The sequence below is a fragment of the Acinonyx jubatus genome, chromosome C1 (genome assembly GCF_027475565.1).
Source record: "Acinonyx jubatus isolate Ajub_Pintada_27869175 chromosome C1, VMU_Ajub_asm_v1.0, whole genome shotgun sequence".
Taxonomy (NCBI): Eukaryota; Metazoa; Chordata; class Mammalia; order Carnivora; family Felidae; genus Acinonyx; species Acinonyx jubatus.
In genome coordinates, this window is record NC_069381.1 from 174,433,655 (window position 1) to 174,456,366 (window position 22,712).

Here is a 22,712-nt window from a genome sequence, read left to right on the forward strand (position 1 = left end):
TATGCTGAGGCAATGGTGCCTCCATGTGAAATTCACAAGGGCCCATAAAATATTGTTATATCAGTTATAGACCTTTTTTTTTTTTTTAAAAAAAGCAACTCACATGTCTTTTTTTTTTTAACTTGTAAAGTGAAGCTTATAGAGACTTACAGAAGCTTCATTTCTTTTTTAAAATATTTATTTTTGAGAGAGAGAAAGAGAGGACACATGTGCAGGGGAGGGGCAGAGAGAGAGGGAGATGGAGGATCCAAAGTGGGCTCCACAGTGACAGCAGAGAGCCTGACGCGGGGCTCAAACTCACGAACCATGAGATCATGACCTGACCCAAAGTTGGACGCTCAACCAACTGGGCCACCCAGGCGCCCCTCCTCTGTTCATTTTTACTCATACATGGGATTTGGAATCTTTCTCCAACCTTACCCAGGGCACCTTTTATCTCCAAATGCTTTTTCCTTATACCGCAACATGTGACCACTGCCTGCTTCATTTCATTTCACCATTCTTTTGCTCAGCTGCCATTGTGTGTCAAGCCCTGTGCTAGGTGCTGGATATGTTTATTCTCCTCAAGGAATTCAATGTCTTTTTCTTTCAGGTAAATCCAGGCACTTTTCACCCATTAGACTATAAACTCCATGGTGGTTAAAGAGGTGTTTTAATGTGTACATTATCAGATTTTCAAAGCAGAGCAGGGGTTCTGGCACATAGTCTGGGTGCTCAGTAAGTGCTATTTGAATGAATAGCATGAAGGTGATTCTTGTAGTGCTATATGTTGGTGGATATGGGAGCACTGATCTTTAACAATATTGTATGTCTTATTTAAAGTGTCTTTTGTGCAACACATGTATGGTTCATGCAGCTGCTGCTGATAGGTCAACTGCTCTCTGTAGGGTTCTGTGCTCTTTTTAAAAGGTCCATTGCTGTTGGTGGCCCTTACTTTGGAAGAGACACTGGGCTTGCTTTTAACTGATGTGAAATGTATCCTTTTCACCTGATATGAAATGTATCCTTTTCTTCATGGACACATAGTTGGACTCTATTTCCCAGCCTCCCTTGCAGTTAGGTATGACCATTTGGCTAATTCCGTTCAGTGGCTGTGAGCAGGAATGATGTGTTTCACTTCTAAACCCAGACCATAAAATTTTCGATGTGCCTTCCTCCACTCTCTACTCTGCCAGCTGGATATATGTACCCAGGGTAACCAGGTGTTGAAGATGGCTGAAGCTCTGTAGCCCGCATCCCTAACAACTACATGGAGCACAGCTGTTACTCTTCCTGACCCATGCCCATTGGGCTTTAGATGAGCAAGAAAATAAAACATCTAATGTATGAAACCACTAAGATTCCAAGGTTTATCCATTACAACAGCTATCATTACTTTAACCAATACAGACTCCTTTTATTGCCAGCCCAGTGGAGATTTTGGTTTTTGGTTTTTGTTTTGTTGTTGTTGTTGTTTTTAGAAAGAGCAGTCTCTTACTTTTCACTATATGGATCTTTCAGAAGCTTTTTTTAACTTTTTTTTTTTTTTTTAAGCCCAGCATTTGAGAAGTACCTTGAAGTAACTGACATGTATGCTTTGGTCCATCAATGGAAAGGGTCTGTCACAACTGATTCAGTGTGCCAGTGCTTTGGGGATACTTATGTTTTGTTTAGTGAGCATAAGTCAGTGGCAGAGCAAGAAAAACAAAAGAAAAAATCCCAGTTCTCCAGTATTTTGATTGTCAGTTCTCACCCCTCCCAGCCATTACAATGGCTTTGTAAAAGCCAGGCAGCATTTTACAAAGAGCAGCTGTCTACTGGTGAAGAAAGGATTTTTTTCTTGCTAATACCTGCATACATTTATTGCAGTAGAGCATTTTTCTGGGACAAGACTGAACAATCTTGAAATTCATGTTACAGGATCAGATACCAATCTTGAATATTATAAGGTAAAGAGTTATTTGAGACATATAAAAAACTTGATAATATCAATGATCTGAGCTCTTTGGAAAAGGAGGGGAAGTAGGTAGTAAGATTATACATTTTTTTTTAATTAGTAGATTTTTGGGGGCATGTTTGATATTATCAAAAAACTTCTCAAAATAGATAGTTATGTTTACTATATAATACTTACAATAGTTGTTATGAGGGTATATAGTATAGTACTTAAGCACTATACTTCTATACCTTTGGTTCAAATCCTATTCTACTACCCTGTTGTCTATGTGACTTTGGACAAGGCACTTTAATCTCTCTGTGCCTACTTTCCTTTTTTAGAAAAGGGAGAATAAAAATAGTACTTACTACTGGGAAGAATAAATGAGATAATCTATATAAAACACTTAGCACAGGAGCACCTGGGTGGCTCAGTTGGTTGGGTGTCCAACTCTTGATTTTGGCTCAGGTCATGATCTCACTCATGTTTTGTAGGTTTGAGCCCCACGCTGGGCTCTGTGCTGATGGTGCAGAGCCTACTTGGGATTCTCTCTTTCCCTCTTTCTCTGCCCACGCATGCTCTTTCTCTCTCTCTCTCTCAAAATAAATAAACTTAAAAAAAAAAAACACAGCACAATTCCTGGTAGACTACTATATCATTAATGAAAAAAATTCAATGTGAGTCATACTTATTTCCAGTGGTTCTTGATTATTCAAATGTAGTGTATTCCCAAACAGTTAAGGTCCTGGATGTAGGTCCTGTGAAGCTATGTCTGTGTTTCTGTTAAGCCTTGTAAGTAATCATGTGGGACGCTAGTAAAGGTAAGGAATTGACTGAGAGACTAAGACTCAGACTGAGAGACTGAGTGACTTGTGTGGTCTTTGAGAGTCATTCACTGCCAATTAACATACGGTATTGAATTGCCACTCAAACATATATATTAAGCACCTCTTATGTGAGTTGGGTGTTTGAATTGCCATTCACAAATATCAGTAGTTTTCTGACAAGTAGCCAAGGAAGGAGAGTCAATTGCAAGGAGAGTCACTTCAAGTACCTTTGTTACTATTACCAGTCAGGGGGCAACATCTTTTTATTCTTCGACTAATCCATCAACCTAGTTATCTCATACTAAAAGGTTTAAAAACTTATAAAAGCTCTAGTGTGAAAACACTTTACCCATACCACTGAATAATTTATTTCATCATATAGGGAATAATCAGCTACTACTTTTTTCATAGTTCTCTAATAAAAGGTAAAGTGGATGGAAGCATTTTCTTTTCTCGGCTTCTATCTTTTACCTCCTAAATCTTACAGGAAAGTTTCAGGTAGCACAATTGCTACGATTTTCTTTGTCTTACAAATAAGAAAAATGGCAGAGGGTTTTTAAGTTTCTAGATTGCTTTTTCCTTGTTTTAAAATTAGAGGGCCAGAATACAACTGTGATTAAAAACACTGTCAAGAGTTTCAGATAATTAATATGATTACTAGAAGTTTGCATATTTAATTTAAGAATAAGAATCACAACTCCATAATTGTCTTTTATATACAAAGGTGTTATTACCAACCCAGTCCCCTCTTGTGGATTTTTTAGTTTTGCTAGTTTCTTCTCTAGGAAGTGGTATGGATTCTTCTGTTTACATGATATTTTGAAATAAGGTATCTCAGAGAAACCAATTTTAGTTTTATATCTTCCCTGGAAAATGTTGGAGCATACAGGCAGAATGGCTTTCATTCTTTTGCATTTGGTTCCAAAGAAAAAATTTCTACTGTATGGTTTACTATATTTTCCTTCAGTTAATGCCCTGAGTTGCTTTACGGAATGTGGTTCCCAATTATCTTATTAGTCCTCAAAAGCAGTAAAGAAACTCTAGAAATCTAACTATAGAGAATCTTTTACAACTGCCACTTAATACCACCCCCTAAATTCTAATAGTTTAGAACCTTTAAGAATCCTGACTTAAGTCATCCTGCTGGAAGATGCTTTAATTATCTTAGAAGACTCAGTGTTTTAGAAAACACTTAGAATTTTGAAGAAAAAGAAAGAAGCCCTATTTACTGCTAGACTTATAGTTGATCTAGAATTACAGCAAATATATATTTGCTATTGTTTTGGTCACATAAATACATAGGCCCATCTCTGTCTACTTGTAAATCCTGCAGTTGATTGCTCAGACACAGACAAAACGATAGATTTGGCTTCACTATTAAAGTTAATTTACAGTCATTTGATGTGGTTTCAGATCTTTGATGATTCATTTTTAAGAAATGATTTCCACCTCTATGTTGGATTTTACCATTGAATCTAATTAATTTTGAATATATCTGGGGTGCCTGGAAGGCTCAGTTGGTTAGGTGTCCAACTCTTGGTTTCAGCTCAGGTCATGATCTTGTGGTTTTGTGGTTCATGAGTTTGAGCCCACATCGGGCTTTGTGCTGACAGCATGGAGTCTATTTGGGATTCTTTGTCTCCCTCACTCTCTGCCCCTCCCTGCTCATGTGCTCACTCGCTCTCTCAAAAATAAACATTAAAAAAATTTTTTTGAATACATTCATTTTATTTCTTGGAATATAGGAGTTTTTCCTTAGTGTTGTTAATGAAGAAAAACGTGTATCTGAGAAGAAATGGAGTTTAGCAGGATCTTTAATAATATAAAGGGAAGTATTTAAAAGTATTTCCATTGTGTACTACTGTGTCAACATTTATAATTAAGACTATCCAGGAATTACTCAGTTCTGAGAAAGCTGGCATTATCTAAGGTACTGCAGTTGTTTAGTCAGATAAAGCAAATATTTCATTTGACTTCTGTGGAAATTAAGTATGCATACTATTTCTAGTCATCTAAGTAACCTGGTTGAAATGATTACTGAAACATATATAAACCTCATAAAAATTATTTCTATTGTTTCAGTTAACTATAGGGCATATAATCTAACATATCCAGCAAAAATAGTGTTTATTCGATTATTGAATAGTGGAATCCACTTAAGTGCAGATCATCCCTGGTAATTTAATTGTATGCTAGACATTGCGAATTTTACTTTTTTGGGTGCTAGATATTTTTGTATTTCTTATAAATATTCTTTAGCTTTGTTCTGGGACACAGATAAATTACTTGGAAATAGTATGATCCTTTTGGGCTTTGCTTTTGAAGATTACTTAGGTGGGACCAGAGCACTGTTCCCAGTAATTCTAATTCTTTCATAATACTAACACAAGACCCTTCTGAATACTCTACCAATCATGAACTTCCCTGTGTGGTTGAAATAGGTACTATTCCTGGCCCTGTATGGGTTCTGAGTACTGTTGTCTGCGGTGATTTTGGATGGTTCTTCCCTGGCTGTGCATAGTTTGTACCTATGTTTTTGCTGCAGCACTCTGCTGAATTACTTGAGGGTATTCAAGTACCTTGAGGGTACCTGCCAATCCCTCTAGTTTCTGTAAAGCTCTCTCCTCTCTGGTACTCTGCCCTAGAACTCTAGCTGCCTTGGTCTCTCCAGACTGTTAGCTTCATCTCAACTCAGTGGCTCCCCCTCTATGCCTTGCAGCTATTTTTTTTTTTTAAGTTTATTTATTTGTTGCAGGGAAGGGGGGGGGCACAAAGACAGGGAGAGAGGGAGAGAGAGAATCCTCAGCGGGCTCCATGCCCAGCATGGAGCCCAAAGTGGGGCTCTAACTCATGACCATGAGACCATGACCTGAGCCAAAACCAAAAGCCTGACGCTTCACTGAGTGAGCCACCCAGGCACCCCTGCCTTGAGGCTTTTAAACTCTAACCAGACAGTAAGCTGGGGCTCCTCATTTGTTTCCCATCAATCAGAGATCAGTCATTATTGTTGATATCCAGTGTCTTGGGAACTATATTTCATATATTGTGTCCAATTCTGGTTGTTTCAGAAGGAGGGCAAATCCAGTCCATTATTCCATTTTTGTCAGAAGCGGACTAATGTCAGATTAAATATTAAGTGAATATTAATCTTCTAGTTTCATTTTTCAAAACCTAGGTTATGAGTTTCTGATGACAGTATCTCCAACTAGGATTATTTTTCAGGGAGCAAGCTCATTACTTAATCTAGGCAGAATCAGATGATTTCTTAACCCCTTCTCAGTAAAACTTGTTGTGACAGTATCTTTTTATTACATGTATTTACTTATTTATTATTTTTTATTAAATTTAAAGCAGTGTTCTAATAGAGATTTAAATTTAGACAATGCACAGTTGCTGTACATTTAAAATAACGACCCAAATTATTTTTCACCTGTTATCTTTATCCTTTCCTCCCTCCGACAAATGGTGAAAATATAATGAAACTGGTATTGAGGCATTGTAAATGGTCTCTGCGCTCTTTCAGAAAACCAATTGGAACTATATATTAAAAGGTATAAAAATTGTTATATCCTTTGAATCATTAGCCTTATTTATAGAACTATAGCCAAATAAATAATCTCAGATTATCTAAAAAGCTGTATCTCTAAGAATGTTATTCTTAAAAAAAATTTTTTTTAATGTTTATTTATTTTTGAGACAGAGAGAGACAGAGCATGAACGGGGGAGGATCAGAGAGAGGGAGACACAGAATCTGAAACAGGCTCCAGGCTCTGAGCTGTCAGCACAGAGCCCGATGCGGGGCTCGAACTCACGGACCGCGAGATCACGACCTGAGCCGAAGTCGGCCGCTTAACCGACTGAGCCACCCAGGCGCCCGACTAAGAATGTTATTCTTGGTGCTAATCATAATGGAAATAATTTTAGGTAAAAACATGTGTCCAGTAAGGAGTTAAAACCCAAAATATATCAAGAACTTCGATAACTGAACAACAAAACTCCCCACACAACCTAGTTCAAAAATTGGCCAGGGTGCCTGGGTGGCTCAGTTGGTTAAGTATCCAACTCTTGATTTCGGCTCATGTCATGATCTCATGGAGCCTGCTTGGGATTCTTTGTTTTCCTCTCTCTCTCTCTGCCCCTCCCCTACTTGTTCATTCTCTCTCTCTCATAAGTAAATAAACAAACATTTAAAAAAAAGCTGGGGTGCCTGGGTGGCTCAATCAGTTAAGTGTCCAACTCTTGGTTCTGGCTCAAGTCATGATCTCATGGCTTGTGAGTTCCAGCCTGCATCAGGCTCTGCTCTAACAGTGTGGAGCCTGCTTGGAATTTTCCCTCCCTCCCTCTCTCCGGCCCTCTCCCACTCATGCTCTATCTCTCTCTCTCAAATCAATAAATAAATAATTTTTAATAAGTTATTTTAAAAAATGGGCAAAAGACTTGAATAGACATTTCTCCAAAGGAGATATACAAATGGCCAGTAAACACATTAAAAAAAAAAAAAATGTTTATCTTCACTAGCCAGTAGGGAATGCAGATCAAAACCACAATGAGATACCACTTCATACCCATTAGGAATGCTATTATAAAAAAAACACAGAAAATAACAAGTGCCAGTGAGGATGTGGAGAAATTGGAACGAACTCTTGCGCATTTCTGATGGGAATGTAAAATGGTACAGCTACTGTGGGAAACAGGTAGTTCCTCCAAGTGTTGAACATATTATTACTGTATGACTTAGTAATTCCACTTCTAGGTATAACACACCAAAGAACTGACAGCAGGGACTCAAACAGATATCGAACACCCATAAACATTGCAGCAGTATTCACAGTAGCCAAAAGGTGGAAACAACTGAACTGTCCATCAACAGATGAGTAAACAAAGTGTGTTATATACCTGCAATGGAATATTAAAAAGGAGGGGAATTCTGACACCTACTACAAACGTGGATGAACTCTGAAGACATTATGCTAAGTGATAAGCCAGACACAGAAAGACAAATAGCGATTCCACAGATAAATGATTCCACTTATATGAGGTACCCAGAGTAGCCAGATTCAGAGACAGAAAGTAGAATAGTGGTCTCCAGGGCCTAGAGGCAGTTATTGTTCAATGGGTGCAGAGCTTCAGTTTGCAGTGTTAAAATCTGGAGATGGATGGTTGCATACCACTTTGAAGGTACTTTAATGCTTAAAAGTGGTTAAAGATGGTAAATTTTACGTTATGTATATTTTACCATAAATCATACATATGTCTTTATTAGGTAGGTGTGTGTGTGTGTGTGTGTGTGTGTGTGTGTGTGTGTGTAATTAAATAAATAATTCACTCTCCACAAAAGAGTAACCTAGGCAATGCTGATCAGACAATCCCACTCTTCTTCCTCTCCAGGAGTGACACACGCGGCCATCTGGGCAGCGTGCATTTCTTATCTCAGTGCAGCAGTTCCCCCTGAGCTGAGGACGTCTGCTCAGGGCATCCTGCAGGGCCTTCACCTAGGTTTGGGGAGAGGTTGTGGTGCCATGATCGGAGGCGTATTAGTCAATTATTTTGGTAAGAATGACTTTCTCCTTTTCCTTTCCTTCATTGTTGAAAACATGACTTTTTTTTTAGCAACACCTCAGTAAACACTTAAATTATTACTGAAGGTTGCCAGAAGTTAAAACTCCAGTCAGTATTCATATTATCTTCCTCACTTTCATGGTAGTCATAATTGTAAAGCTGAGTTCTTAAGTCATTAAGATGATTAGAGCCAGCCTGTAACTGTGCACACGTCTGTGACAAACAGCCTAATGAGATGCTACAGATACCTCAAAGGAGCCAAACAAATGAATGGACAGCATGTGCTTTTGGATTGAAGCAAAGTACCCTAACCTTGCTGATATTAATGCTAGAAGAAAGAAAATTCATCATTGTTATTCCAGAAAAATCTAGCTATTTGCTGGCTTTGGTAATGTCACTACATCTCTTGATAACACAATCTGTCTGCCCTGTCAGGTCTCCCTTATCGGAAATACAGGGGGTGGGGTGGAAATAAGATTACCCTGCTCAAGGGATCTGGACTGATCAGTCATCTATGGAAGGTGGGCCCAGGGTATCTGAATTTATAGCACTACTTGAGCTCTGCTGTCCCAACTACAGATTAGTAGGGCTGTTTAATAGTTAGGTAAATGGTGCTCAAAGAAGAGAGCACCACTGAGTTTTATGGTAAGAGGCACTCAGAGATAATCCTTTATAAATACAGTTTTAAAATTTGATGAATGACCAATCCAATACCAGCATCTGGGTCTCCTGGGACCTACCAGGCCTGTGTTTTTCCACTCTATGAAGCCACTGGCTATTCATCATTCTCTGGTTTGTCCTAAGCTCTGCTGCCTTTGCCCTGAACTTCAGCACATTGACAGCCGTAGATGAGGGCTCTCTGCATTTCCTGGAATCACTCTATGCAGTGCTCTGTTTTCACAGGGGCTGCCGCAACCTTTCGAGGAATCGGCATGGCCTGCCTGGTGATCCTCCTGCTTTTTGCCCTGATCCAGTGGCTGGCAGTGCCCGGTGAGGAAGAAGGTAAACCTGTTTATTCTTTCTGAATGGTTCTAAAGGTTGAAGCCATGGAGAAACCCAGAGGTGGTCACAGAATACATAGCAGACCTGCCTGGCTGGATTTTCTCAGTGGTGTATGAGAAAATGAATTGATGTGTACCATTGTCAGAAGCTGTGTCCTATGTTGAAAAGGATACTGGCCATTTTAAGTAGCTTGGGGGTTTTCTTGTTTTTGTTTTGTTTTATAGTACAAAGTAGTATAGGAAGTACTGGTTTTAAATTTCTCTGGTATTCTAAAGGGATTTTGCACATATAAAGCTATGCAGTAATTTTACTACTAGGGATAGGGAGTGGTATTACTTACTATGTTTTTGCCTTCATTTGAAAAAAGTGTCTTAAAATTTAAATTTGAAGTTTTCCCTTAACCAGGCATGGCCTTCATTAAAATTGTTATATACAAAGGAGGTTATATCAAATATAATGTACAAGTTGAATCAGCTTTTTTTTTTTTAATGAAGAAAGCCAACTAGTAGAATGGAAATATTCTTGCTTAACTCATGGGTCCCAGAACAAGGCTCATCTTCTTTGTCCTATCCTTTGAGGGGCATTTGTTTGCCTCAAGTACCTAAAATGCTTCTGTAAAGGGAAAAACTAGCTTATTACAGAAAATTCCAAGGCCGGTTTTAATGCTAACGAGCTATACAGAAAAGAGGACCAATACTGGTCTTTCTCACATTTTTTTTCCTCATGATCCTAAATGGTCTATGCCTTCAGTAAAAGGCCAACAGAAACAGCTATTTCTGGCATTTCCTGTTTTGATGCTTATCTTTAAAAACTCAGTCCTGTAAGTGGGCCTAAGGCCACATTCATTATAACCCATGCCCACAGATTAAGTTATATCTAAGTTTAATGAAAAATATATTTCATAAACAAATACAAGTTAATGTCTATTAATCCCTATAAAGAGTTCCTGCAAGATGAACATCACATCTGTTGCTCAGTACCTGCACCAAGAGGCCCCTGATACATAGCAATTTATTAATGTTGCCAAGTACACTAGCATGGGCTCATGGGATTGTCTACTTACTTTGTTTGTTTAAATATGACGAAAACTCCAAAAAATGATTTAAACATGATTTTCTCTCCAGACAAGACAATGTTGGCAGAAAGGATTCCCGTGCCCTCTAGTCCTGTTCCCATAGCCACCATTGACTTGGTACAGCAACAGACCGAAGACGTCATGCCACGCATTGAGCCCAGACTTCCTCCCAAGAAAACCAAGCACCAGGAAGAACAGGAGGACGTGAACAAGCCAGCCTGGGGCGTCAGCTCCTCCCCCTGGGTGACCTTTGTCTACGCACTCTACCAAATTAAAGAGATGATGCAGCTAACAAGAGACAACCGTGCTCCTGAGATACAGCCTTTGCAGGTAAAGTCCCTACCTTAAGTGGGCTCAGTTGTGTTAATTATTCACTCACCAAGATTTATGGTAGGTCTAGTGGGCAAAATAAGACACACAAATAATTTTAGTATTCTATGACAAGTGCATTATAGAGGTGTATACAAGGTTGTGCAGAGGGAAAATTCCACCTTATGGAGCACAGGAAGGCTTCACAGAGAAGACATTTCTTGAAAGAAAGAAAATTTTAAAAATCCAATAAATTGTATATTTCTTTAAAATTTCAGTGTTGACAGGTACCAGTTCCAGTGAGCATATATGGTTCTTGCCATGGGAGACCGTTAACTATTAATTTCTGTAATTCTAAAATTCTAGTGGGGACATTATATATAATAGGACTTCAATAAATAATCTGATGAATTAATGAATTCTGTATGAGTCTAATGGGATACGCAACTTAGTGGAACTGTGACCTCATGTGAAAAATAAAAAGTATGATTTTTCTTATCCCTGGAGATGTGGTCTCTCCTGAGTAAAGTCAAATCATGTTGATAAAACTGGGGGTAATTGTAACTAAAGCTATATACTGCCTTTGGAAATGATTAAGTGTGACTTCTATGAATAGTCTGGCTAAAGTAATGAGTCTACTTCCTTGTGTTTAATCATGTCCTTTTACTTGATGAGTCATGGTCAGCTATATATATTAGAGTAGCTTCTGAGGACACATAAGAAAGACAAAAATAAAGAGTAATTTGGATAATCTCCTTTTTAAAAAATAGTTTGAACTATGTTAGTTCAATTTCTCATGACTTTGTAAACTAACATGTAATATTTCTATAATTTAAACCAAATCTGATTTCTTCACCCATAATCATAATGCATCCTGGTGTATGCATGATCCTATTCATTTATCAAGATTATAAACTCACATGAATCCCCTGCCCAGTCAAAATGGAGAGTATCAGGGTGGGAGGAGCATATAAAGAATGTGAAGCAGGAGAAAGGATGAGATCTTCTGGTTGAATAGCAATGTTTTCATTACTTTGGGTATTCAACCTTATTTTTATGGAAGCCTATTAGGCTTATATATCATTGCACTTTTTTTTTTTCTGGCATGTTAGGATCAATAAAAACTGGCTGGTATGGCTTGGTTATTTTTATGAATAAGAAGTCATTATATTAAGATTTCTTTCCATTTTAGAATCAATCACAGAAATAAAACTTTTTTTGGTGCTCAGTTATTTGAAATGATATATACTAATTGAGAGAAAAACCCATTTTGGTTCTTTATTTATCTTGAGAGAGAGAGGGCACACACGCACAGGTGAGGGGCACAGAGAGAGAATCCCCAGCAGGCTCTGCACTATCAGTGCAGAGCCCAATGCGGGGCTCAATCCCAGGAACCGTGAGATCACGACCTGAGCCGAAATCAAGAGACGCTTAACCGACTGAGCCACCCAGGTGCCCCGGAAAATCTGTTTTTAGAAAAACATGTTTCCTGATTTGTATAAGTCAGAATGTATCACGGAATGTGGCAACATGGCATCTTACAGACATGCTGTGGGTGATGCGCTGGGGTATGCGTGTACTCCTAGTTTCTTATAGTGTATGACCTAAGTGGTTGTTGCCATTCTCTTTTTTCACACAGATGTTCTGTGTTGTTTGACTTTTAGCGTGCACTTTAAATCCCCAAATATACATCAGGACTCTTAATTTCAGGACATTCTTTCCTGGCTTTGTGTCTGAGGCTGAGAAGCCTTACTTACTTTCTGTCAGACAAGTGCCTCCAGCTCTTGAATTCTGCAGTCTCAGCAAATGACCTGAGTTTCAATTCTATGCTGCTTGCTCAGTGACTTATCACAGTGATGGAGGCTCAGTAAACATTTGTTGATGTAAATTATTTTCCTAGTAGTAACAGGCATTTTGGTAGTGATGTTCCGTTATCCACAAGATACGTCTACTTACAGTGTTTGTGTTTTTCATGCGGCTTTGGCAGTTGCACATAGGAAAAGAGATGAAAGGTAAGACATTCTATCTTTATTCCTCTTACTTGTTCTTTGAAGTTACTTCAGGATGATCTTCCCATGTTTCCTATATCTTACTTGAAAGCATATAAAAAGTGTTGGATTTATTTGTTAGCACCGACTACAAAACATCTTTTCTTTTTTCCTTCCAGGGGACCAGTGAGAATCGGGAAAATTCTCTAGCTGGTGGAGTCCGGCCTGTCCCATGTGAGACTCATTCTGACCCATCCAGAAACCAGCCATCCCCTCAAGCAGCAGCATCTCAGACACAGAGCAGCCCCACTCACCCCAGTGTGGACCAGCGTGTGGAGAAGGAGGACCAGCAGGCTCAGCCTGCCGCTGGGGGACACTGAGGGCTCCCACTCATCTCCCACCCTGCATGGAACTGGGCCCCTCTGCCAGGACAGAGGGAGAGGCTCCCTGAACCCAAGACATGCCTCACCTTGAGAAGCATAGCACTATATACTCTTCTAAATACCTGAACTCATCAACATGGAAACACACACACACACACACACACACACAGAAGCTACAGTACATATTGACAGAAACAGGTAAATTTCTATAATCCCACTGGAATCACAGAAGGGAAATAAGAGTTCGGTAAGGACTTCAGTTCTTTGGTTGGTTAGGTTAAGAACTGTAGGACTTCTTTGCCAGGGCAGTTAGGGTTGAAAGCAGCAGTTACACTAAGTAAGTGGAGGGAAAGAAAGTGTTTCAAGGTGAATGCTGATACAGTTTCCCTCTTTTGATTATTTATTCTAATTATTTGGTTCTTAATGCAAACTGGGAAGAAATAAAATATATCTATAATTTTGTTTCTCTTGAAGAGAACTATTTAAAAAATTACAAGACATATTTAAGAAGTAGCCAGATAAAAGTTACTAGCTTATATGCTTTTGTTTAAAAAACAAAACAGAGAAACAGGAAAAAGTTTCATCAGAAACTTGGCATATCTCTAGCAAATATATTTTTATATGTATATGTTATATAATGAAAATAGTCCATTCTTTGAGCAGCAAAAGCCGTACTGACTACCACAAACTAAGCTGAGCTTTAAATGCCTTTTGTTTTTAAATGGGCTTTAAGACAAGAGGACAGAATATTTCAAATCAACCAACCAACTCAGTATCCTATGGCTTGACAGACAAAGGTTTACCAAATATATTGATACTGTAAATAGCCTCTATCACTATTTCACAATTTTATAGTGATTTGGGCTCTAAATAGCTGATGGAATTTTTAAAAAAATCACTGAATTCCTAAGGGTTTCTTTAATTAAGCAGTACTATTTACAAATAACAGTGTAAGATTTAAGTGCCTGGGAGAGGGATTATAATTTTTAAAAATTACACAATGGGTAAGTTTTTGTTTTGTTTTTGGTGAAGGGAAAAGGTGGTGAACAGGAAGCCAGGAATGGAAAGGATTAAGAAGTAACTATATTTTCCAATGACTAAAGAAATAATCTCAGTGTATTCCTTTTCATGAAGATACAGTCAGACACTGGACAGATGAGACAGGGGTGTGCTACTGTAAATATTATACCTACAGTCAGAACAGTGGCTAGGTGACTCACGCATAAAGCTTGCTGCTAAAAATGAAAAGCTAAGGATACTAAGAAGCCTTGGGGGAGGGCTGTGGAAAAAGCACTGCTTTACCTGAATTGAAGGTCAATGGTATGTGTAATAACTGTGAGTGAGCACAGGAGAGAGGAAAGAAAAGAACAGAGTTAAAAATGAGCAACTCACCTTACCTCCTGACCCTGATTAGACAAGATCAGTTGTAAAGTGAGGGCCTCTCCACGACACCATACTTCTGCCCAATACTGCATCTGGGAGAAGAAAGTCTATACTTGGATGTTTAGCTTTGCCACAAAACACAGCTTAAAAATAAAATAATGGAAAGAAATAGAATTAAGCAAATAGCTATTTTTGCACTTGAACTGAAACGTACTGTACTGTAAATTATCATGACTCATTTTAAGTGACCTTTAAAATCAGATGTATTTATTATGCTTATGTAACTATAGAAATAAAGAAGTGGCTGACAGGCTGAACCTCACCTATGAATGTACAGTATGTGGATTTGTGACACTGACTTTAGGAAGTCAAAAACTTATACTGTGTCTTGTGTTTACAGTTCTGATTTATTCCTTTGAAAAGCCTGCTGTTTTGGAAATGCACAGTTGACATGTTGAAATAAAAATAAATATCATTTTTAAATATTTCTTAAATGATAAAGATGTGACCAAACAAATAAAAGCCCTTTACTCTGGAATAATTGAGACCAAATTCAACAGGCCTTTGTTATGGAACATTTACTATGAACGCTGATGCATTGATGCAGTAATTTCTAGCCTTTTTAGGGAAGATACCTTCATGGGGTTCTGCACTCTGTTACTTTTTCTTGCTGTCCTCAAAGTGCCATGTGGCATTTTAAAAAATATTAAGTGTATTCAAATTAAATTCTGATACTTTTATAACCCCAGTTGAGATCCCTTGGGAATCCCCAGAGTTGTCACAAAACCTGGGCTGATATAATCACTGTCTTAAGTCTTATTTCATACTCTTTCTCTTATGAGTGTAGAAAGAGTAAATTACTGGAGTCCTGAGCTTGTGTGGATCCAAAAAGGCTAGTTGCTAATTATCAAACTATTTATTCAAAGCCTTAAGTAGAATATTAGATGATTATAACACACATAGATCCACTAGCCAGTAAACCTCAGGAATAGCCTAAGTTATTCATAGGAAGAACAACACTACTTTACTGGCTTACTACTCTCGCCATGGGCCACAGGAAGTGATTGCCTCAGCACTTCCCGGATTTGCAATTCCTCCAGTAAAGTGGGGTGGGGGCTGCTGGTGGTACTGGGACCATTACCTAAGCAGTATTCCTTCAAGCCAATCTGGAGTTAAGCAGTGAATCTTGGAAAAGGAGAACCACATCTACAGTTACTGGGTTTGGTTGTGTGCCAAGGAGATGATCTTTTTGTCCTTAAAACAACCCAGTGTAGCTCCTGGAATAGGAACTCCCATAATAGGAAGAGTCTGCAGCTAATAGAGCTTCCCTCATGGAACCGAGATCACAGAGCCAGGATTCAAACTGAAACCTGCCTGATGCCAAAGCTCAGGTCCACCCAGCACCTTCCCCCAGAAGGTGGGGAGGCCACTCCATGCTTCTGCTGTGGTAGAACAAGCTACAGAGCAGCCCTGGCCTGCACCTGTGCCTGATTCGGGTATGTGGTTCTATTTCCATTAGGATTTCTAGATATTCCAAGATACCCAGAAATCCAGTAACTTCAAACCCCTGGTGTTTTGTTAGTTGTGAGTGTCAGACCCCTTATACTCTGGAGGTGACTTGGATAGTCTGGCAACCCTGTAGACAAAACTTGGGAGGCTGGCCGGGACCCTGAAGGCCCATGTCACAGGAGTCAGGAAAGACAAGCCAGTACCCAGGAGCAACAGCTTTGGTAAAGCAGCACCTTCTGGTATGGTAGCCATTAGCCACAGGTGGCTATTAAGCACTTGCTATGTGGCTAGTGCATCTGAGGAATTAGATTTCTCATTTAAATTTAAACAGTCACATGAGGCTCATGGCTACCATACCTGGACACTGTAGTTCTAGAGGAAGAGATCATTTTGGGGTGATCTCTGGGCCTCAGTTCTCTCATCTTCAGTATGAGAGGCTGGACCCTAAAATTATGTTATTCTGTGAAGATGAGGCATGCTGTGTCAGAGCTGACTACAGGGAAGTGAAAAGTGATTTTCCCTTTAGAAGTTCTGTCCTTTGCTGCGTGGGGATAAGACAAAGCTACTTCGGAAGCCCCAAAACGCTCCTGTGCCATTTCTGCAAAGCTCTAAGATTACCTGACTCAAGAATTCCAAACCATCAAGCAGATGGGGAGACAGCGGGACCAAATAAAGGGGTGAGAGAAAGGGAGACTGGTTTCTCAAGTCAGAAAGTAATTTACCTTATGCCAGACAAACCGTGGCTTAAGAGAGTAACTGGAAATATGTTGATGTCTAGACTGGGGGAGAAATGAGCCCAGTCCAGGTGGCTCTCACTCGGCTCTCATCTGCTTCAAGTGGCTAATGCCAAGACCATCTGCACCACTGTGGCTCCAGGAAGATTTTAGATGGCAACCCAGGAACCTGACAGCGCTGGGGGTAAATTGTGGGCTCTGGAGTGCCACTGTCTGGACTTGAGTCTCAGCTCTGCCAGAGGAAATTTACATATATTCACAACCTCTCTGTGCCTCAGAGGCACTGTAAAATGACGGTAATTGTAATATCTGCCTTCAGGTTGTTTTGATGTTGAAACACAGAGGTACCTGACACACAGTGTGCACTATAAATACTGCCATCGTTGTGTGGCCAAGAGCCCATGGCAAGAGGAGTGCAGTCTCATTTCCCCAACCAGCACCCCGTTCTCTTCATAGTTTGTTAACACTGACATCTATAATAAGATCGCATTCCCCCGGACTACAGTGCTATGTTACGATGTTTGCCGACACCTAGTAAGTTGTACAGTCAAGCATTTGGTTCCAACGTGAATTATAATCATTAAGTTGGTTGCAGATATGAGTTCGTTAAGGGACAAAATTAAGCAAAATATAAGTTGAGGAGCTGGGGAAGAATGACAAGTAACAAGGGCCAAATCTATAGTGTGCAAAAGCCATAGACAGGAGAGGTTATAGGATATCTGTTCCACAGTTTCAATATTTCTTTTCTAAGAGGTGTCAAAAAGATGTAAGCAAGAGTTTTATAATCATTTAACAAGTTACATACCCTCTTTCCCAATTGTCAGCTATTATTCTCTTCACCTGTAAACTTGTATTTTAAAAAGGTCAGGAACTTTTTGTTCCCTGAAAATCTCAATGGGGGTAGGGGGGAAGGGTCTCAAAAAAATAACATGTAGACCAGTGCTACTCAATTCTAATTTACTTTTAGTGTACAAAAGTACAGATTTGCAGTAGTTTGGAGGCGGGGGAATTGGTCCATTGCCCCAGAGTTGGCACACACATAAATTCAGGAGATGTAGTCATCTCTTCAACTGATCAGCCACTTAACTTGACTTTGTTTTTTTAAAGATGGCAGGAAAGGAAATAGCAAGGGCACGGGCCCTGACACACTGAGCCTTACATTCTGATTATACCACTTTAGCTACATATGTCCTTTAGCAACCTTCTCCGAGTCTTTCCTCAGTTGAAAAATGGAAATAATGCTAAAGTATATTACAGTGATTATAAGTCAAAATGAAGAGGCATAGAAAGTGCCCAGTATAGTACTTGACAGATCACCAATAAATGCTGGTTCTCCTCCCCTTTCTCCTTTTGATTATTGCCTTTCTGGAAAATGGACCAAATGTAAAAAATAGATTCTCCCAAATTATTTAAATAATAGTGGTTAAAATAGTGGGTGGCTCAGTTGGTTAAGCACCCGGCTCTTGATTTCGGCTCAGGTCATGATCTCACAGTTGTGTGGGGGGCCCCTGTGGGGCTCCTTGCTGGGTATGAAGCCGGCTTAAGATTCTCTCCCTCTGTCCCTCCCCCGCTTGTGCTCACATGTGTGTGTGCTCGCACTCTCTCTCAAAAAAAAAAAATTTAAACAAGGGGTGTCTCTGTGGCTCAGTAGGTTGAGTGACTTTGGCTCAGTCCTGATCTCGCTGTTCCGGAGTTTGAGCCCCGCATCGGGCTCTGTGCTGACAGCTCAGAATCTGGAGCCTGTTTCAGATTCTGTGTCTCCCTCTCTTTTTCTGCCCCTCCCCTGCTTGCGCTCTGTCTCTCTTGCTCTCAAAAATAAATAAACATTAAAAAAATTAAAAAAAAATTGAAACAATAAAGAGCAGCTATCCCATTGAATGTGTCTTCCAAGATGTATCCTACTAAATATACACTCAGCCCAAATCTCCTGTGACCTGTGAAGGCATCACATTCAGAGACCATAGCAAAAATAGGCAGTTACCTTAAAATGGTAACTAGATTCCTAAGCCAGAGAAAGACTGAAGATTTTAAGAACGTATCTGAATGAAGAACATGCCCAGTAGAAGGGGGTGGAGATGCTGGTCAGTGACAACAGGCACAGACAGGAAAAGCTGGCAGGGTCTGCATAAAGGAGGCCTGTGCCAAAAGATTTAGTACCTCATCACGTTAGGGTAGTCCCACTGAGGGATTAAATTAGACTTTTTGGGCTGGTGACATCAAACACTTGAATTATGTAACAAACTCCCTTTGTTCTCTTTCTGCTCAAGCAACCTTATTCCTACTATTTGACCCCTCATAGATCTGTCTTCTGGGAGAGAATCTGCTGGTCTTATGAATTCAAGTGTTTTTATCCTTATGCTAGTTTTATTTTTGGCTGTGAGTCACTAAATACACTATATGAATTGGCTAACTCATGTGGTAAACTCATCAGTGTCATACCTCTTGGTGGGGGTCTCAGAAGGCAGCAGTGGGGTCACCTACAAACACCTCTCTATCTTAATGCAGGCATCTTCAAAATTCTACATCCATTATGTTATTTATGCAACAGCTGGACAAAAAAGGCTGATTTAAAAAACTGTACTTCTTTAGGAAATAACCTCATACACAATAATCCTTTTTCTTTTCTTAACGCAACTGCAGGGGTCTTAATTTATGAACTTGTTTCGATACATTGATATAATCCATCATCTATTCCAAGCCTCTTAAAAACTGAAATCTCTTAAATTTCTAGATTTTTTTTAAAAAAGGTCATAAATTGAAATACTGTCCTAAACATCAGATGGACATTCCCCTCTGATTTCAGCCCTTAGTATTATTGGCAAAGTGTACAACCAATTCACAAAGCAATTTTTGTGATATGTAAAACGTGTTTTAAAACATTTTAAAAATAACATTTGAATGATATAATTGTTTAAGCATGGCCCCCTTACGCTAAATCTCACCCACACATTTTGGTGTCAAATAGCCCCAACTTGCTAACAACAGTAAGCTTTTATGAGGCACCTTGCCTAAGCACTAACACAAAGCATCTGTTCTGTTTCATAATTGCACACCTATGGCGATATGAAGCACGAAGCCAACTTTTAACCGTGAAGGGCAGAGCCATTTTACTGAATGGTCATTTAAACAGTTTAAAGGACTTTAAATAAAGGAGGGAGAGGGAGGTGGGAGGGGGAAGACAGAGAGAGGAGGGAAGGGAGAAAGGAAAGAAGAGAAAAAAGCTCTCCTATGGGAGTCATCGGTGTATTGCTTCACGGGGATTAGAACTGTGATCAGCACTATAATAAACCCCAAATCAAATGAACACAACAGAAATACACCAAATGTATCACAACTCATGCTTGTAACTGTTTTGCTTTTCACAGTACTCACATAACAGAAACTGACAAATCCATGATTCCCTCTAAAATAAACCTGAAAAACAGCATCCCAGAAGACTCTTGTACTCTTCCTCTCTTTAGCTGTTTTTATTGTGATGGTCCCACCCAGCTTGACCCACTATGGCCTCCTTCTGCAGCCAGCCCCTCTTCAACATGGCATAGGTAAGGCCCAGACTGCAACTGACTGTGCACACATCATTCAGACACACATTCTGCCAAAAACTGCCTCCTGGGAGGTGAACATGGTGAGCACAGCACTGATGCATCTGACACATTCATAATATACCGGCAATAAATTTAATTATAAAAAATTCAGATAAAACTATAACAAAAGTGTCAGACCTGTTTACACTTATAAAACAGTCATCATCATAATCATCATAAATCTGAATGGAAGATTCTTTGATATTTGAAATCAATCTATGTGAAAGCACAGATTGAATTTAGTGCATTTCACAAAGACTGCAGAACTCTTAATACTGAAAGGTGTCTGTAAAAAGAGGAACTGGTAAAATACTGACACACTGCTTCAAAGAGAAAATATTTGAAAATCAACCTAGAAAGTTCCAAATGGGTAGCCATGCTCTCATTTTAACAATTAGAAACACTCTACTGATCTTGGCTCAGGAAAGCAGCTCCTAAATTTTCTGTAATGTCCTTCCTCCGTATCCACATCCCTCCTAGTAAAAAGAGATTCCTCATTCTGTATGCCTCTTTAAGAACTCAACACAGCAAAACCTTCTTTAAGTGAATCAATTTAGCACATCTTAACCCTTAGATTGTTTTGCCATGTTCAGATCTTTTCTCAGCTCTTAGTTTTGGCCTTCTTTCCCCAGGGTCAAAGCTCAGGGTCATTTCACTCCGGAGAATCAAGAAAAAAATATTTGTTCTCTGAAGAAAGATCACAAGTCTGTTGTGTAGGAAACTGTTACAAATATATATAACTAAATTTTAAAAATGGACCAGTCAACTCAAAATGTCACAAGAGGTTAAGTGTCTTCAATTGCAATATACAAAAAATTATAGAAAATAATTCCTTCTAAAATTTATATGTCTACAAAAATCTTATCAAACTTTAAAATATAATCTTAGGAAATGTTCTCTATCATAGTTATCAAATAGATAGTTGTCCATTATTAAAAAATAAAAAAGTCACCAATACTGTGAGATCCAAGGCTGTAGGGAGATGGCCCCTAGGCTCACCTCTGAAGGTCTCTTCTTAACCCTGAGTTGTAGGTAACATTAGGGCTGATGTCTAGTCCCAGTGCTGCCTCTAAATAGCTTTGTAGTTTTGGACAAGTTATTGAACCTCCCCAAATCTCAATTCTGCCATCATTAGCATTTTCCAAACTGCTCCAAGGAATATCAATCTCACGGAAAAGGGTTCTGTGGTCAAATTAAGTCAGAAATGGCAGCACACAGTTTCTATCCAGGAGATTGACAACGTGCATCGTCAGTATTAAAGGCTCTGAGAAGTCCTGTGGTACATTTGTTTAACTTTGTTACTATCTTAGTTGACCTCACAATCCCTTTACTGACTAGCACTTATTAGCACCCTGTGGATTATACTTTGGAAAACACTGGTCCAGCATATCTCAGGTCTCTTCCAACACTTATATGCAGTCTTCAGACACAGGTTCTGAGGTTAAGATTTAATGCCTGGTGTTGACAAGGCAGATGTTCATGTTAACTTGCTCTTTGAAGATCAACGTGATTCTCTTGTTCCTAATGAAAGTCTTCATTCAAGGAAAGTGGCAATGACTCTCACAAAATCTTGATGACTACAATAAGTAGCAGAACTCACCAAGAACGAGAAGTTATCTTCAATAATGTTTAGTTTTCCTTTCCAGTATGACTCTTCTCCATAGCAAATGCTTTTGCCACTGTTCCCTAGAACCGTTCTGCCCAATGTTAATAGGATCCTTGCCCTTAGCCCATTTCTTGTCCAGAATGAAGTCAATGGTCATCAGGCAGTCCTCAGGTTAAAAAGCTGTTCTTCCAAGAAGGCGCCCCCAAAACCATATTGCTCTTCATGCAGACTAATTTCTTCAGGCGACAAGTGGCTTCCTCCAAGAACAAAGTCTGCAAATCTAATAAGTAGTTTTTTTGTTTTAAATAAAGTTAATGTTATCACAGAAAGGTTTATGTGGAAGATAACATGTTCTCTTGCTATTTATCCTCTTTTTAATTAAATTTGACTTTATGTCAATAGAGAATGGCATTTATACATTGGGTGTAAAAATGGGAATGGCTTAGGTGATCCCTCTGGAGATATTCAGAGAAAGAGCAGAGAAGGAGGCTGACTTACGAGCACTGACTGCTGCTTATCCTAACGAGTCCTGTTTTCTAATTCCTTTTCTCTTATTAGAGTCATTATTCATTCATTATTTTAGTACATCAATACTTTCCCCCTTCAATGTTTAATTTGAGGGCACTGTTATTTAGATAAAACTATGAAGGAAGGGAAGCAGTAAGGAAAAAGATTTTGGGACAAAGATGTCTTTCCTGGTAAGCTTTGACAATTACTTTCGACACCGGTCACTTCTCATGTGGAAGTTATGTTTACGACCTTCCGTATCAAACATCAGGTCACTATTTGTCCTGACATTAGCAGCTCTGTGCAAGTCAGAGCACTGAAGAAAGAGCAG

The 22,712-nt window shown here is 39.2% G+C and overlaps 2 protein-coding genes across 14 annotated transcripts in view; one reads left to right on the top strand and one right to left on the bottom strand.

Moving 5' to 3' along the window:
* The window catches only part of MFSD6 (major facilitator superfamily domain containing 6), a 77,144-nt gene extending 62,381 nt beyond the window's left edge, over positions 1 to 14,763 (top strand). For 2 of the 3 annotated variants that reach the window (XM_027054569.2, XM_053215437.1), the window contains exons 4-7: positions 8,131 to 8,292; positions 9,205 to 9,303; positions 10,428 to 10,708; positions 12,855 to 14,763. In XM_027054569.2, coding sequence (XP_026910370.1) covers positions 8,131 to 8,292; positions 9,205 to 9,303; positions 10,428 to 10,708; positions 12,855 to 13,055 — 743 coding nt within the window. In that variant the 3' untranslated portion in view covers positions 13,056 to 14,763. Of the gene's footprint in view, positions 1 to 8,130; positions 8,293 to 9,204; positions 9,304 to 10,427; positions 10,709 to 12,674; positions 12,700 to 12,854 lie in introns of all 3 variants that reach the window. The other variant, XM_027054581.2, reaches the window with a different exon arrangement.
* NEMP2 (nuclear envelope integral membrane protein 2) overlaps positions 1 to 22,712 on the bottom strand; it is a 267,634-nt gene that overhangs the window by 127,361 nt on the left and 117,561 nt on the right. For 5 of the 11 annotated variants that reach the window (XM_053215449.1, XM_027054594.2, XM_053215448.1 and 2 more), the window contains one exon: positions 91 to 22,154. The exons of the other annotated variants lie outside the window; for them this stretch is intronic. In XM_053215449.1, the coding sequence (XP_053071424.1) occupies positions 22,031 to 22,154 (124 nt within the window). In that variant the 3' untranslated portion in view covers positions 91 to 22,030. Of the gene's footprint in view, positions 1 to 90; positions 22,155 to 22,712 lie in introns of those variants that run through there. 11 annotated transcript variants of the gene reach the window in all.